The sequence below is a fragment of the Elgaria multicarinata genome, chromosome 9, assembly GCF_023053635.1.
Source record: "Elgaria multicarinata webbii isolate HBS135686 ecotype San Diego chromosome 9, rElgMul1.1.pri, whole genome shotgun sequence".
In the NCBI taxonomy this organism is placed as follows: Eukaryota; Metazoa; Chordata; class Lepidosauria; order Squamata; family Anguidae; genus Elgaria; species Elgaria multicarinata.
The window spans coordinates 60,281,117-60,293,401 of record NC_086179.1 but is presented as its reverse complement, the minus strand read 5'-3'; the positions used below and the strand labels follow the sequence as shown (position 1 = coordinate 60,293,401).

Sequence of the window (12,285 nt, the reverse complement as noted above, 5' to 3'; positions counted from 1 at the left end):
AAGGAGCGGGTCCGTTCTCATTCAGGCTGAATGTGCAGTTGCCGGGTCTATAGCCACCCAGTGTGTCAGCACAGAGGGCTGGCTGCCGGTGTGTCAGTATGGAGGGGACATGCCCAGGTGATGTGCTCCCACTACCCCCTTACACATTGGGTGAATGTGTGATGGGGATCATGTGCAACACCCCCCCCCCCATGTGTAGTAGGAGCAGGAGCGGCAGATGGGTACGTGAAACATTGAGGAAAATTGATAGTGCAAGCTATGGCACATTGTGGATCAAAAGAGCAAGGGTAATTAAGCAAAAGCCACAATCGAAAGGAAATGGGAGGTGCTGTGGAAATATTTACCATTTGGATATGAAGGAAATCCCATCAACAATGAGACAAATGATTACAGCAGTTGGAAGTTCTCCTTTATTTTCATCGTAGTGCTCTTTAAAAGCAGGCTGGCCGTCATTGGGCACAGTCTGTACACTGCATTTTCCCTCTTCCAGCCGTTATAAACTGATGGGGATATTTTTGTGAAGAGCATAATTTAATTGGCAAATTGGCACATGAATAGGGGTGGTGATATATATATATATATATATATATATATATATATATATATATATATCTTCCAGCTCAGAATTAATAAGTTCTATTTATTAGACTTACTAGACAAATCAGTCTATTTGAATGCATGTCACATCACTAGAGTTGCAAGAGCTTGCTTTATCTCAGCCCTGTGCCGGTTTTAGGGAAATCATAAAGAGCATCAAGTCAGCATGAAAAACTCCCTCTGGGTGGGCTTTGCCTGGCCCATCTGTTCTTAAATCAATGCTAGGTTTTGAGCTCCGTTCATGAACTTTGGAACTTTCTGAGCTGTTTGTTTGCGTTGCTTGCAGAGACATTGTGATTCCCTATCCAAATCTCAACTTTAGATGGGAGGAAAAATCCCAGAAATGTTTCAGATGACAGTGTTTTGGATTCTTTGAAAATGATGCTCTCTTTATATGAAGCATCTATGATAGTTTATCAGTCAATTCAGTGCAAAATTAATGATGTAGCTATGAAATGTGCTGTCAGACCATGAATACATCAGAACAGTTGGCAATGAGAAATTTGTAGGGGTCGGCAGATTAAAGGAAAAATATTGAACAATGGATAGCTAGAGAATTTATCAGTCCTCCTTATAATGCGCTTCCCACTTGCCTTTCCCCGAAACTGCAGCTCCCCCTCATGATAAACATGAACTTGCCTATGGGCGTTATACATCACACATTCTCTGAAGTATTGTATTGTCCTAGAACAACAGCCACACAAAGGCCAAACCAAACGGGCTTTATAATGACATTTTAGGATGATGTTCCTTGCTGTTTCCCCGATATCCTGGTGCTGCCAGTAATTCGAGCTCTCCTCTTCTTCTTTGATTGTGATACTTTGCAGGCCATTGGCAGAAAATTAGTGCACTGAGCACTGACAGAACAGTTTTGTTAGGTCATTCCTCTCCAGGAGAAATCTCTTTGGGTAAATAATTGCTTTTTATATGCCCCGTTCATGAGTGTCAGCAAGGCGAAGTTTGTCAGATGTTCTCCTCTTGAATCTCAAGTTGTCAATGTACTTCAGCAAACTCATTATATATATATATATATATATATATATATATATATATATATATATATATACACACACACACACACACACACACACACACACCTATACCATGTTTGGGAGCCTGTTTAGGACTTCAGTTTATACACAAACCCAGATTATCCAGATTGATTTTGAAATGGATCCAAACCCTTGCACCAGGGGTTTGAGAACCTCATGTGGTCCCAACCAGAATTATTTATTTATTTATTTATTTATTTATTTATTTATTTATTTAATTTCTATACCGCCCAATAGCCGAAGCTCTCTGGGCGGTTCACAAAAATTAAAATCATAGTAAGACAATCAACAGGTTAAAAGCACAAATACACAAAACAATATAAAAAGCACAACCAGAATAAAAACCACGCAGCAAATGTGATATAAAATTAAAATACAGAGTTAAAACAGTAAAAATTAAATTTAAGTTAAAATTAAGTGTTAAAATACTGGGAGAATAAAAAGGTCTTCAGCTGGTGACGAAAGGAGTACAGTGTAGGCGCCAGGCGGACCTCTCTGGGGAGCTCATTCCACAACCGGGGTGCCACAGCGGAGAATTAACAATTTTAGAGCATAGTTGGGAAGTGGATCTATTTACTATGAACTTTTTTCTCCCTCAAAATCATGTTTAGAAATGTAGCTATTTTCTCCCTCTTCCCTCCCCATCCACTTTTCCTTGCATGTTATACCTTTTTTAGAATGTAAGCCTGAGGGTAGGGACTGTCTTCTTTATTGATAAATTGTAAGCCGCTCCGAGAGCCTTTTGGCTGAGGTGCGGGATAAAAATACTCTAAATAAATAAATAATAAATATTTACACTGGGGTGGATGTGTTCTAGCGAGTGTCTTCGTGGTACCGTTTTGCTGCTCCTTGCTGGTGAAAACCCGCGGTATCGCAGCTGCGGATACCACATTGGAGGGAGAGCAGGCTTTCCAGCGGTCATCCAGCTTGCCAAGTTGTTCCCCTGCCCCTTGCCCGGCCTCCCTGCACTTCCAGCGATCCGCCCTCCAGCATGACCTCGAAGCGAGGTCACCACCCACACATGGAAGAAGGATGGTGATGACCTCGCAACGAATGGCAAAGTTGTGGTAAATCTGCAACTTTTTTAGTGCGCAGCTTCAGGGAAATGCCCTGTGATGGCTGCGAGTTGCCAGCTGCATCGTTTAACCAATGCAGCACCACCATGCAGCAACCACAGGGTAAAAATAGGGCATCTAGACAAGCCCTAGAAATCCTACCCTGCATGATTTTTTACCTCTATGCCTACTGTATTTTATAATCTCTAAGAATCCCTTTTGGATCCATTGGTTCCCTTTACATCACTTCACATGTTGTGAAGCCCATCTCTTCTTCTGGAATGAGTACAAGCTTTTTGCCCTTAGCACACAGACTGAGTATGATCAATCTGCGAAAGCAACGCCACATTGGCATCTTCCAGCTACCAGGCATTTTGTACTAATCAGACTGATAAATGTGATACCCGATGGGATGCAAATATAGGACCAGATAAACATGGCTGCCTATAATATGCTTGGGAGAATGCCCATTTTATCTTATTTACATTGTTAAACCTGTTCCATTAATGGACATTAAATCAATGCATTCAGCAAGAAATGTAGCCATGTGGTCTATAAACAATAAATAATCTCTCGTTAACCCTGAGCACCACATATGTTAATCGTGCGCTCACAGAGCTAGAGTGCCACAAAATAGGACTTCCCCCCGTTTTTTAATCAAAAGATTCAACTTCGACAACCCCTTAATCCTACAAGTGATATATGGAGAATGGAGCCACACGGCTGGAGAAACTCAGCACAAATTATGCTAATGCATTGTCCAGCAGGTCTCTATCAAGACCAGCATGACAGAAACATCAGCAGTATTGATGCCTTAATGTACACCATTATTCTTTTATGCTTCGGGGAACATCTCCCATGCCTAAAACACAGTCCTGACTTCTTCTAGTTGCAATTCCTTTGTCCTGTGCAGTTCCTAATATGTGTTTTAGTCCGTGTTAAAAAAAAAAGCATTTCATCTCGTTTCCATTCTTTCTTTTATCTGTGTACATAGAGAGGGCTTGCATTTTTGCATCTGCTTCATTCATCTGGATTTCCCTTGACAGATGGCTCATTGCATTCTTTCCTAGGCAGCAGTTTATGTAAATACGCAATGTAGCCTAGTTTCCATGGTGCCCAGGGAGATTTGTAAGACTTAAAAGTAAGTTTAGTGATCCTCTCTCCAACTGTTTCCTTGTTAAAATACATTTAGAGGCTAGACTGGATTCTTTAAAATCCATTTATTATCCACCCACACTGGAGATCCATGTAGTTGCGTCCATTTAGTTAGGATTCAAACATATAAACACTGAAGGTGATGTACCATCACTCAATAGAAAATTGTATGGCATTCACCTGTTATAGAATCATAGAACTATAGATTGTGAAGTATCAGAAAGGCATTTACAGTCTGATCTTGTGTATGTTTATTTTGCTTGAGTCCGTTAGATAAGATTACAGCTAAAGCTAGTATGTTCTCATTCGGACATTTTCAGAATGGGAGGGGTATAGAGAAGGCTGAAATGTTCCCCGAAATATTTACCTTTTTTCACTCTGTTTGCTTTTCTTCTAGCCAGTGGCTTGTTGGTGACATTTTTAAATGGTGTTTTCTTTCCCAGTTGACTGGAACCATATTCACAGCAAATCTGGTTTCACATGGCAGCCATACTTACTTATTTATTTATTTAATTTTTATACCGCCCAATAGCCGAAGCTTTCTGGACGGTTCATACTTCTGCTTACTCATTCAGAAGGAGGGCAATGTTTCCTGCACTCACTCTGAATTGGCTTTGTGATGATGCCAAATAACCAAATAGATTTGGCAATGAGAAGCATGAAGCAAATTCAAAGTGAGGGAAGGAAGCATTGTCTCAACATACGGAATGGACTCAGGGAGGAACAGGAAGCTTGGCTGCTGCTACCAGAATGGGTGCTGTTAGGATTGCTGCCCCCAGTGTCAGTAATAGGCCGGGTGAATGCTTTGCCCCTTTCTTATCCTCCTCCTAAAGCATTGTCTTGACCCTTTTGTGCAGCCCACAATTACGTCTGTGAAGTTATAGGGCACATTTGGACTCAATCATAAATAGTCTTAATCCAACTCCATATGGGCAGGCCAGACCCTTTATGTTAATAATTACTAACAGGTTTGCTTACATCATCTGTTGGCAAACTTGTCCAAAATGCTGCTTGGCATCTGGGGCTGAATTGGGGTAGATGAGAAACTCAGGTTAGCAAAGTTCTAGCCCCCAGGGTTTTATAGCAAGAGCAGGCCATATCTGCCCTGTTCTCCTTCACAAGAGAACAAGTCTCTATGCTCCTTCTGGCTTACAGTCCTGTTACTCTAGTACTGGCAGGTGACAGCAGTACAGAATCAAAAGAGTGGCCCAAAGTTATAGCCAGCAGGAGAGGAGTTGAGGGAAGTAATGAGGAAATTCTGAGGTAAGAACACAGTGGTTTGGATCAAGGGTCTGCCTTCAGGAAATGGGAGTGCTCTGCTCATAAAAGAGCTCCACCTGATTTGGCGGGGACTCCTTCCCCCACCAAACCAAAGCTTTACCCCATTCAGCAGGGTCTCCCAACCCACTGTGTAGCAATTTCGGCCTACTCCCAAGAGGCTGCCATGGGGAGGGGGGCTATGGAAGTCCACTTCCCCGCAGGCCAGTTACATGTGTTTAAATCTGGATCCCACCCACTGTTCTTCTCTGCCTGTCCTCTGACCACCAAAATTCTAGAAAGCTTCCAATAGCAAGCACAGAGGAAAGTGCATATGAGATATACTATAGAATTCTTTATTATCCATGCTTATTTAGTATCTTTGTTGCTAGTTTTAGGGATTTGTCATACTTAACATCAAATCAGACCTACATGTAAGAGAGCCAGTGTGGCATAGTGGCTAGAGTGTTGGACTGGGAGTCAGGACATCCGGGTTCTAGTCCCCTTTCAGCCATGGAAGCTCACTGGGTGACTTTGGGACAGTAACAGACTGTAAACACCAACCTACCTCACAGGGTTGTTGTAGTGAGGATAAAATGGAGAGGAGGAGGATTATGTATGCCACCTTGGGTTCCTTGGAGGAAAAAAACGGTGGGATATAAATGCAATAAATAAAATAAATAAGAGAAGAGCAGTTATTATATTGCATGGTTGAAAAGGGATAGCTCTGTGGTCGAGCACATGGGTTGCATGCAGAAAACCCAGATCCAGTCCCTGACATCTCCAGATTAAAAAGGGATTGGGTAGCAATTGATGGGAAAGACATTCTCCAACTGAGAACTTGGAAAAGGTCAATACCAGGCTAGATTGAAAAGTATTGACCAGGTATAAGGCAGTTTCTATGTTACCATAAAGTATGTAAAATGTTGGTGATAGTCATATAGTCATCCAAACGAAAATAGATATGGTGGAGATCAATGTGCTCTGTGCCAGAAATCCCTGCAGAACTAGAAATAAAGCTTAGCAACATAAACCCAAATGATTTAGGTAATAAAGCCATCTCCGAACAGAATTTTGCTGATGGTTGTCATCTTTGTAGGGAGGCTGATGGCTACAGCTAAGGCAGAAGATGCGTGTCTGGATTCAGTACAAGCAGTCTAGATACAGGGATGCCTCCGGGACCCTGCGGGCAAAAATAGAAAGGTCAGAGGTAAAAACAAAGCAATCCAAGTAGAGAAGTCGTTACAGAAGTCTCTGAGGGATGACTGTTTGGCTCATCTGTGTACAGTATGTGTGTCTGCAAACATGCTAATAAAGCACTCGACAATGGCAAAGTGCTTTCTGGTGGTACAGACACATTTGATGCTCTTTGCAATTGGGGTAACTGAGATGAGAGAGCTGAAGAGCAGAAATTTGAACTTTAGTTCCTGGAAAGATAGACGGATAATTGTGACTGAATTTGGGTCTTCTGCTCCAAGAAGGAAGCTAGAAGTGACATATCCCTGTTCTCTTCTCTGGATGCTGACCGTTATAGTCTATTAGAGTTGGCATAGTCACGGAAGGGATGGATAAAGGCTGGGTAATACTCATATGTTCTGGCACTTGCCAGGTTTCCATTTGACTCATGGACATTCAGATAGGAATTCATAGATAAACTGTATGAAATAGGGGGCAGCTTGTCAGACCATTTAAGTTGAGGTGGACTTCTTTATAACAGAAGTTCAGGCAATCTAGCCTGTGTAGCTGCCATCTTTGAGGAGCAATTCCTGGTAAAAATGGGGGGTGCCTCTTTATGGCAGTATAAAAAGCTGTTGAAGAAGCTACACTCTTGGCTTCTTATATAAAGACTTCTGGATGCCCTAGTGAAGAATACAATGATTTTATGGAGAACAATAGCCATTTCAGTGAATTTGATGAGGACACTGTAAAACAAAGCTGTAACAATAAGAACATAAGAAGTGCCCTGATGCTGGATCAGACCAAGGGTCCATCTAGTCCAGCACTCCGTTCACACAGCGGCCAACCAGCCATTGGCCAGGGATGAACAAGCAGGACATGGTGCAACAGCACCCTCCCACCCATATTCCCCAGCAACTGGTGCACACAGGCTTACTGCCTCAGATACTGGAGATCGCACACAACCATCAGGGCTGGTAGCCATTGATAGCCTTCGCCTCCAGGAATTTATCCAACCCCATTTTAAAGCCATCCAAATTGGCGGCCATCACTACATCTTGTGGTAGTGAGTTCCATAATTTAACTATGTGCTGTGTGAAGAAGTCCTTCCTTTTATTTGTCCTGAATCTCTCACCAATCAGTTTCTTGGAATGACCCCGGGTTCTAGTATTTTGAGAGAGGGAGAAGGAGCAAAATGTCTCCCTATCCACATTCTCCACACCATGCATAATTTGGAACACCTCTATCATGTCTCCCCTTAGCCTCCTTTTTTCCAAGCTAAACAATCCCAGTTGATGTAACCTTCCCTCATAGGGGAGATGCTCCAGCCCCTTAATCATTTTAGTTGCCCTTTTCTGCACTTTTTCCAGCTCTACAATATCCTTGTTTAGGTGTGGTGACCATTGCTGTACACAGAATTCTAAGCGTGGTCGCACCATAGATTTGTATAATGGCAGTATGATATTATTATTATTATTATTATTATTATTATTATTATTATTATTATTGATTTATTTATATAGCGCCATCAAGTTTTCATGGTGCTGTACAGAACAAAATAAAACAAAATACAAAACAACCTGCCATATGGCTTACATTCTAAAATCTCAGTAACAACAAACAGGGAGGAGAAAGGCCAACCAGCACGGGGGACAATAAAACAAATAATAAAAACTAGAATCGTCACACTACATTACTGGCTGTTTTATTCTCAATTCCTTTTCTTATAATGCCTAACATGGAATTTGCCTTCTTTACAATGCTATCCAGTGTATTCATAAGCAGTGGTGCCTACATTTTGAAATGTAGGTACTCATCATTGTAGTCCCCATTGCCATGTCTCCAAGGAGAGTCCAAAAATGCCAACAATTGTGTTGATCGATATCAACAAACCAATTGTAGCAGGAGCAGGTCTTCTGTAAAGCTAATGAGTCTATTTTTCATTGGTTTTGGTTTTGTTGGTCTTTATTTTTTATTATGATTTGGGAGAGACAAATATTATTGTGGGGTTTTTTTTAAAAAAAAATTGGAGACCAAATGTATTATGCTACGGTTTAATGTGGTCTTTGATCTAAATGTGAGAAATATTTGCAATATTGATATGGTCTGTCTATCTTTTCCTGCCCAATGCTTACTGTGATGCTATGCAATGTCAAGGGACTCCAAAATATTAATAAGCAGAAGATGGTGCTTTCTAAGCTAAAAGAGCTTAATGTTGATATGGCATTTTTACAAGAAACGCATTTGACTGCTGAAGATGCTCATTTGGTAAACAAGGATTGGGTTGGTGAGGTTTTTGTAACAGTCACTTCAACATGTTCTAAAGGGGTAATGATCTTATTCCATAAAAGACTTTCCCTTTCTCTGTAATCCCGATGGTCATTTTCTTATCATGGTTGGGAAATATATGGATAAAATAATTGCAATGATAAATGTGTACGGGCTAAATATGGACTCTCCTGCTATGTTTCATGAATATTTTAGCCACCTGCTTGAAATGACCTATGACTATCCGATTGTTGGTGGGGATTTTAATGAGATCCTTCTTTGGATAGAAATACACCCATCCCTAAGACTCAAACAGTGGTGAGACAAATGCTTCAGTCCTATATTTAGGTTGAATTGAAGTTTGGAGACTGCTGTATCCTGATGATAGAAAGTATACTTTCATTTCACCAGTACATCATAATTGTTTTCGGTTAGATTACTTTTTGGTTTCCACTTCTTTATTGCAGCATATAAAGGTTTGCAGGATTGACACATTGGTAATTTTAGATCACGCCCCAGTATGCAAATCAATTGAAAAGGCTCTCTTTTTATTTTTCTGAGTGATGTTACTTGTACCATTTCAGTTGCTATCCTTGTTAACAAGACTTGTCCAATGATGATCTTTTCCCCTTTTTCCCCCCTCTGCTGCAGGCAAATGGTTTAACTATGGAATAATATTTCTTGTACTAATCTTGGATCTGAACATGTGGAAGAATCAAATATTTTACAAACCACATGAATACGGTCAATATATTGGTCCTGGGCAAAAGATCTTCACTGTGGAAGACTCAGAAAGCTTAAAGGCCCTCAACAGGACCAAATTGTCTTGGGAATGGCGGTCAAATAATACTAACCCTTTGACCAACAGGACATATGCTGAAGGGGACATGTTTCTGCACAGCCGCTATATTGGTGCAAGCCTAGATGTCAAATGCCTGGCCTTCATTCCATGTTTACTGGCTTTTGCTTTGTTTGGGTTCTTCATCTGGTTCTTTGGACGTTTTCAGAAAACGGATCAAGGCATGGAGAATCTTGACAAGTCATACACACGCATGAAAAGGAAATCACCCTCCGATGTGGGCATGACCCGAGAGAACACACAGGTTTTAGCAGAAGAGCCTTTAAGCTTCGAAGACCCACATCTGATATCCATTAAGTCAGACTTGAGTGAGATTGTCTTTAATTCTTCCCTACTAACATCTGAAAACCTTAGCTCACATTTAAATGAACAGCCAAGTCCACTGCAACCAATAAGGGAGCCGTCAGTATCTAACAGCAATCCTTTAACCTAGTAACATCCCTCTCAGAAGGATTGAAACAAGAAATTATTGTGAGATTTCATTGTTCCTTTTTTGTAAGTGACAGTTTACATAGTCCTTAGAACAATGTATACCCCAACGGTGCTCAACATGCTTTTTTCTATGACTTTGTTTTCTATTTATATTATAATGACTTGTGCCTATTGTATTATATCAAACATTCCTTTATAGATAGCTTCTTAAAAAAAATGCAATAGTGTACTAGATGACTATTTGCAGATATAAATGCTCCTTTGGTGGTGCCTTGAAACATTAAATTGTGTAACTCAAACATGTAGAAGAGATAGGAAGCTGTCCTTTTCAACTATTCTGAATGGGCAATTTTCTTTTAAATAGAGTGATTAGGAATTTGGTCAGAAAATGTGTGGACTACTGGCTGAACTTGATTAGTCTCACTTCCCCACCCCCTTTAGAGCCTGGATGATAGACACCATGTAGCAGCAATGCAAACTCTTTTTTTGGAAGTGATGGAAGCCTATGGAAGGTCTAGTGCAGACTGTACATTGTTTACCCTTGACTTAGAACCTCATTGGATGAATGTGCCATCAACACAAGAAAGAGTGTTAATGGTCAGCGTTTCTGCAAAAGCTTTCTAATAAGTAATGGCAGTGGCAGTCCGACTTTAATTTACTGAGCTATAGAGGTGATGACTTTGACAGCTGGACTTCGAAGAAGCATGTTGATTACTTTTTAATTTTGCTGGCTAGCTTCCAGACAAAAATACAGATTCATAATACTGTAACATCAGAGTGATAATGAAGCATGGGTCACTGCTTAGAAGCATGTGACTTTCTTCACACATAATTGCAATTAGGTGATAATACCTAATTAGGTTTTTCTCCATAATTAGAGATAAATTGCTACTTGATTAAAAATCCTGCCCTTCACCTTTTTAGGAGCAAAAGTTAAAATGCAGCATTGGTGGAACAGACAGACTTTCAGCTGAAACTGATGCAGTGCCAAAGAACCAATACTGGGAATGCACTTAAAGATAACAGTCCACCATTTGCAGTGTTTGTTGGATTCTGATTTAAATGGATTTGGGTACGTCAACTTGGGTGTTGCGCAATGCCATTGAGAGAATGGACTGTACCAATAGGTTGAGATGTGAGGAGTGAGTGAATGCATGAAATAGAATAGAAGAATTAACACTGTCCAATAATAAAAAAATAAATAAAAAAAGAAAACTGAGAAACGAAATCAAAGAGTCACTGGATTTATTTTCTGCTTCTTAAACTGTTATTTAGGTTGGGCTCAACTGCATTTTTCAGTTGCGTGTCTGCAGCCCTCATTTCCCAGCCCCTTCAGATGCCTCAAATGTAGACCCAAATCCTGCTGTAACAATTGTTTGTTCGCAGTCAACTGCTGATGCTGGTGTGTTTTGTTTTGATCTGCCTGCTTTTTTCAAATTGGCTGCACACTAAAATTAGCATGCATAATTGAACTATGCATTTGTTACTGCTCTCTTGAGAGCTAAGTTTAATAAACATTCAGCAAAGGACAAGCATATGGCCAGAGCCAATCTTTGTTGAAGTATATTTTTATAACTCATTCATACATTGATATCCTAGGCCTGCACTTTTGCCGCAGCGTACGGGCTTGAAATCCTGCCATAATGTCCTTGCAACACTGATGTAATGTTGGAGCTGGTAAATGATGCATTGGTCGTGTGATAGATATGCTCCATTCTAAGCACTTCTTTGCTGGCACAGGAAGTCTGGGCATCAGGCTGTTGGAATCATAAATATTACTGCCTTTTGGAAGATGAAAAGCTCAGAGCCATCAGAATCACAGTAATACCAAACACCATCCCACTTTGCCTACAGAATATTTAATATTTTATCAAGAGAAACTTTTAATCACACTGAGTTTTTATCCGTTAGAAATGGTAGCTCTCATTAGTGGTTGGTAAGTGGAAACTTGTTCAAGCTGTAGAAAATAAAAATTACATTTGATGGTGAATGCTCACTGCATAAGAAGCTTATTAGAACATGGGGATTTTGCTTTTGCCATGTAGTAGATTATTATATTTTCTTTCCATCTACAAGCTGTTTAGGGGTGCATTTGGAAGCAAAGCATACAAGCAGCCAATTCATTTTTGCCCAGGAGCATTTTTCTTTGCTGAACCCTAAAATACCAAAATCCTCTTGCGATCCCCTTCCTTTTATTAACAGGGGGGTTGTCGTCATTAATTTAATTACAGTGTAAAGAGAAAAATGAGTCTCACTGCCTACATGATTACACGACCCCAAGGCAACGGTTATTAAGCAACAGACCCACAGTTGGAATGAATTCCTTGACCTTCCATCAAGCTAATACTTTCAAAGCCACCACAGGATGAGCATGTCGAAGTCTAGTTGTAATGAGAACATCTAGTAATCCTGAGATTCACCCAGAGGTTGCAAA

The 12,285-nt window shown here is 40.4% G+C and overlaps 1 protein-coding gene across 1 annotated transcript in view; it reads left to right on the top strand.

The window, feature by feature from the left end:
- TMEM117 (transmembrane protein 117) overlaps nt 1-10,858 on the top strand; it is a 244,784-nt gene extending 233,926 nt beyond the window's left edge. Inside the window, exon 8 of the mRNA XM_063134815.1 lies at nt 9,212-10,858. Coding sequence (XP_062990885.1) covers nt 9,212-9,852 — 641 coding nt within the window. The 3' untranslated portion in view covers nt 9,853-10,858. The remainder of the gene's footprint in view (nt 1-9,211) is intronic.
- The last annotated feature ends 1,427 nt before the right edge of the window (nt 10,859-12,285 follow it).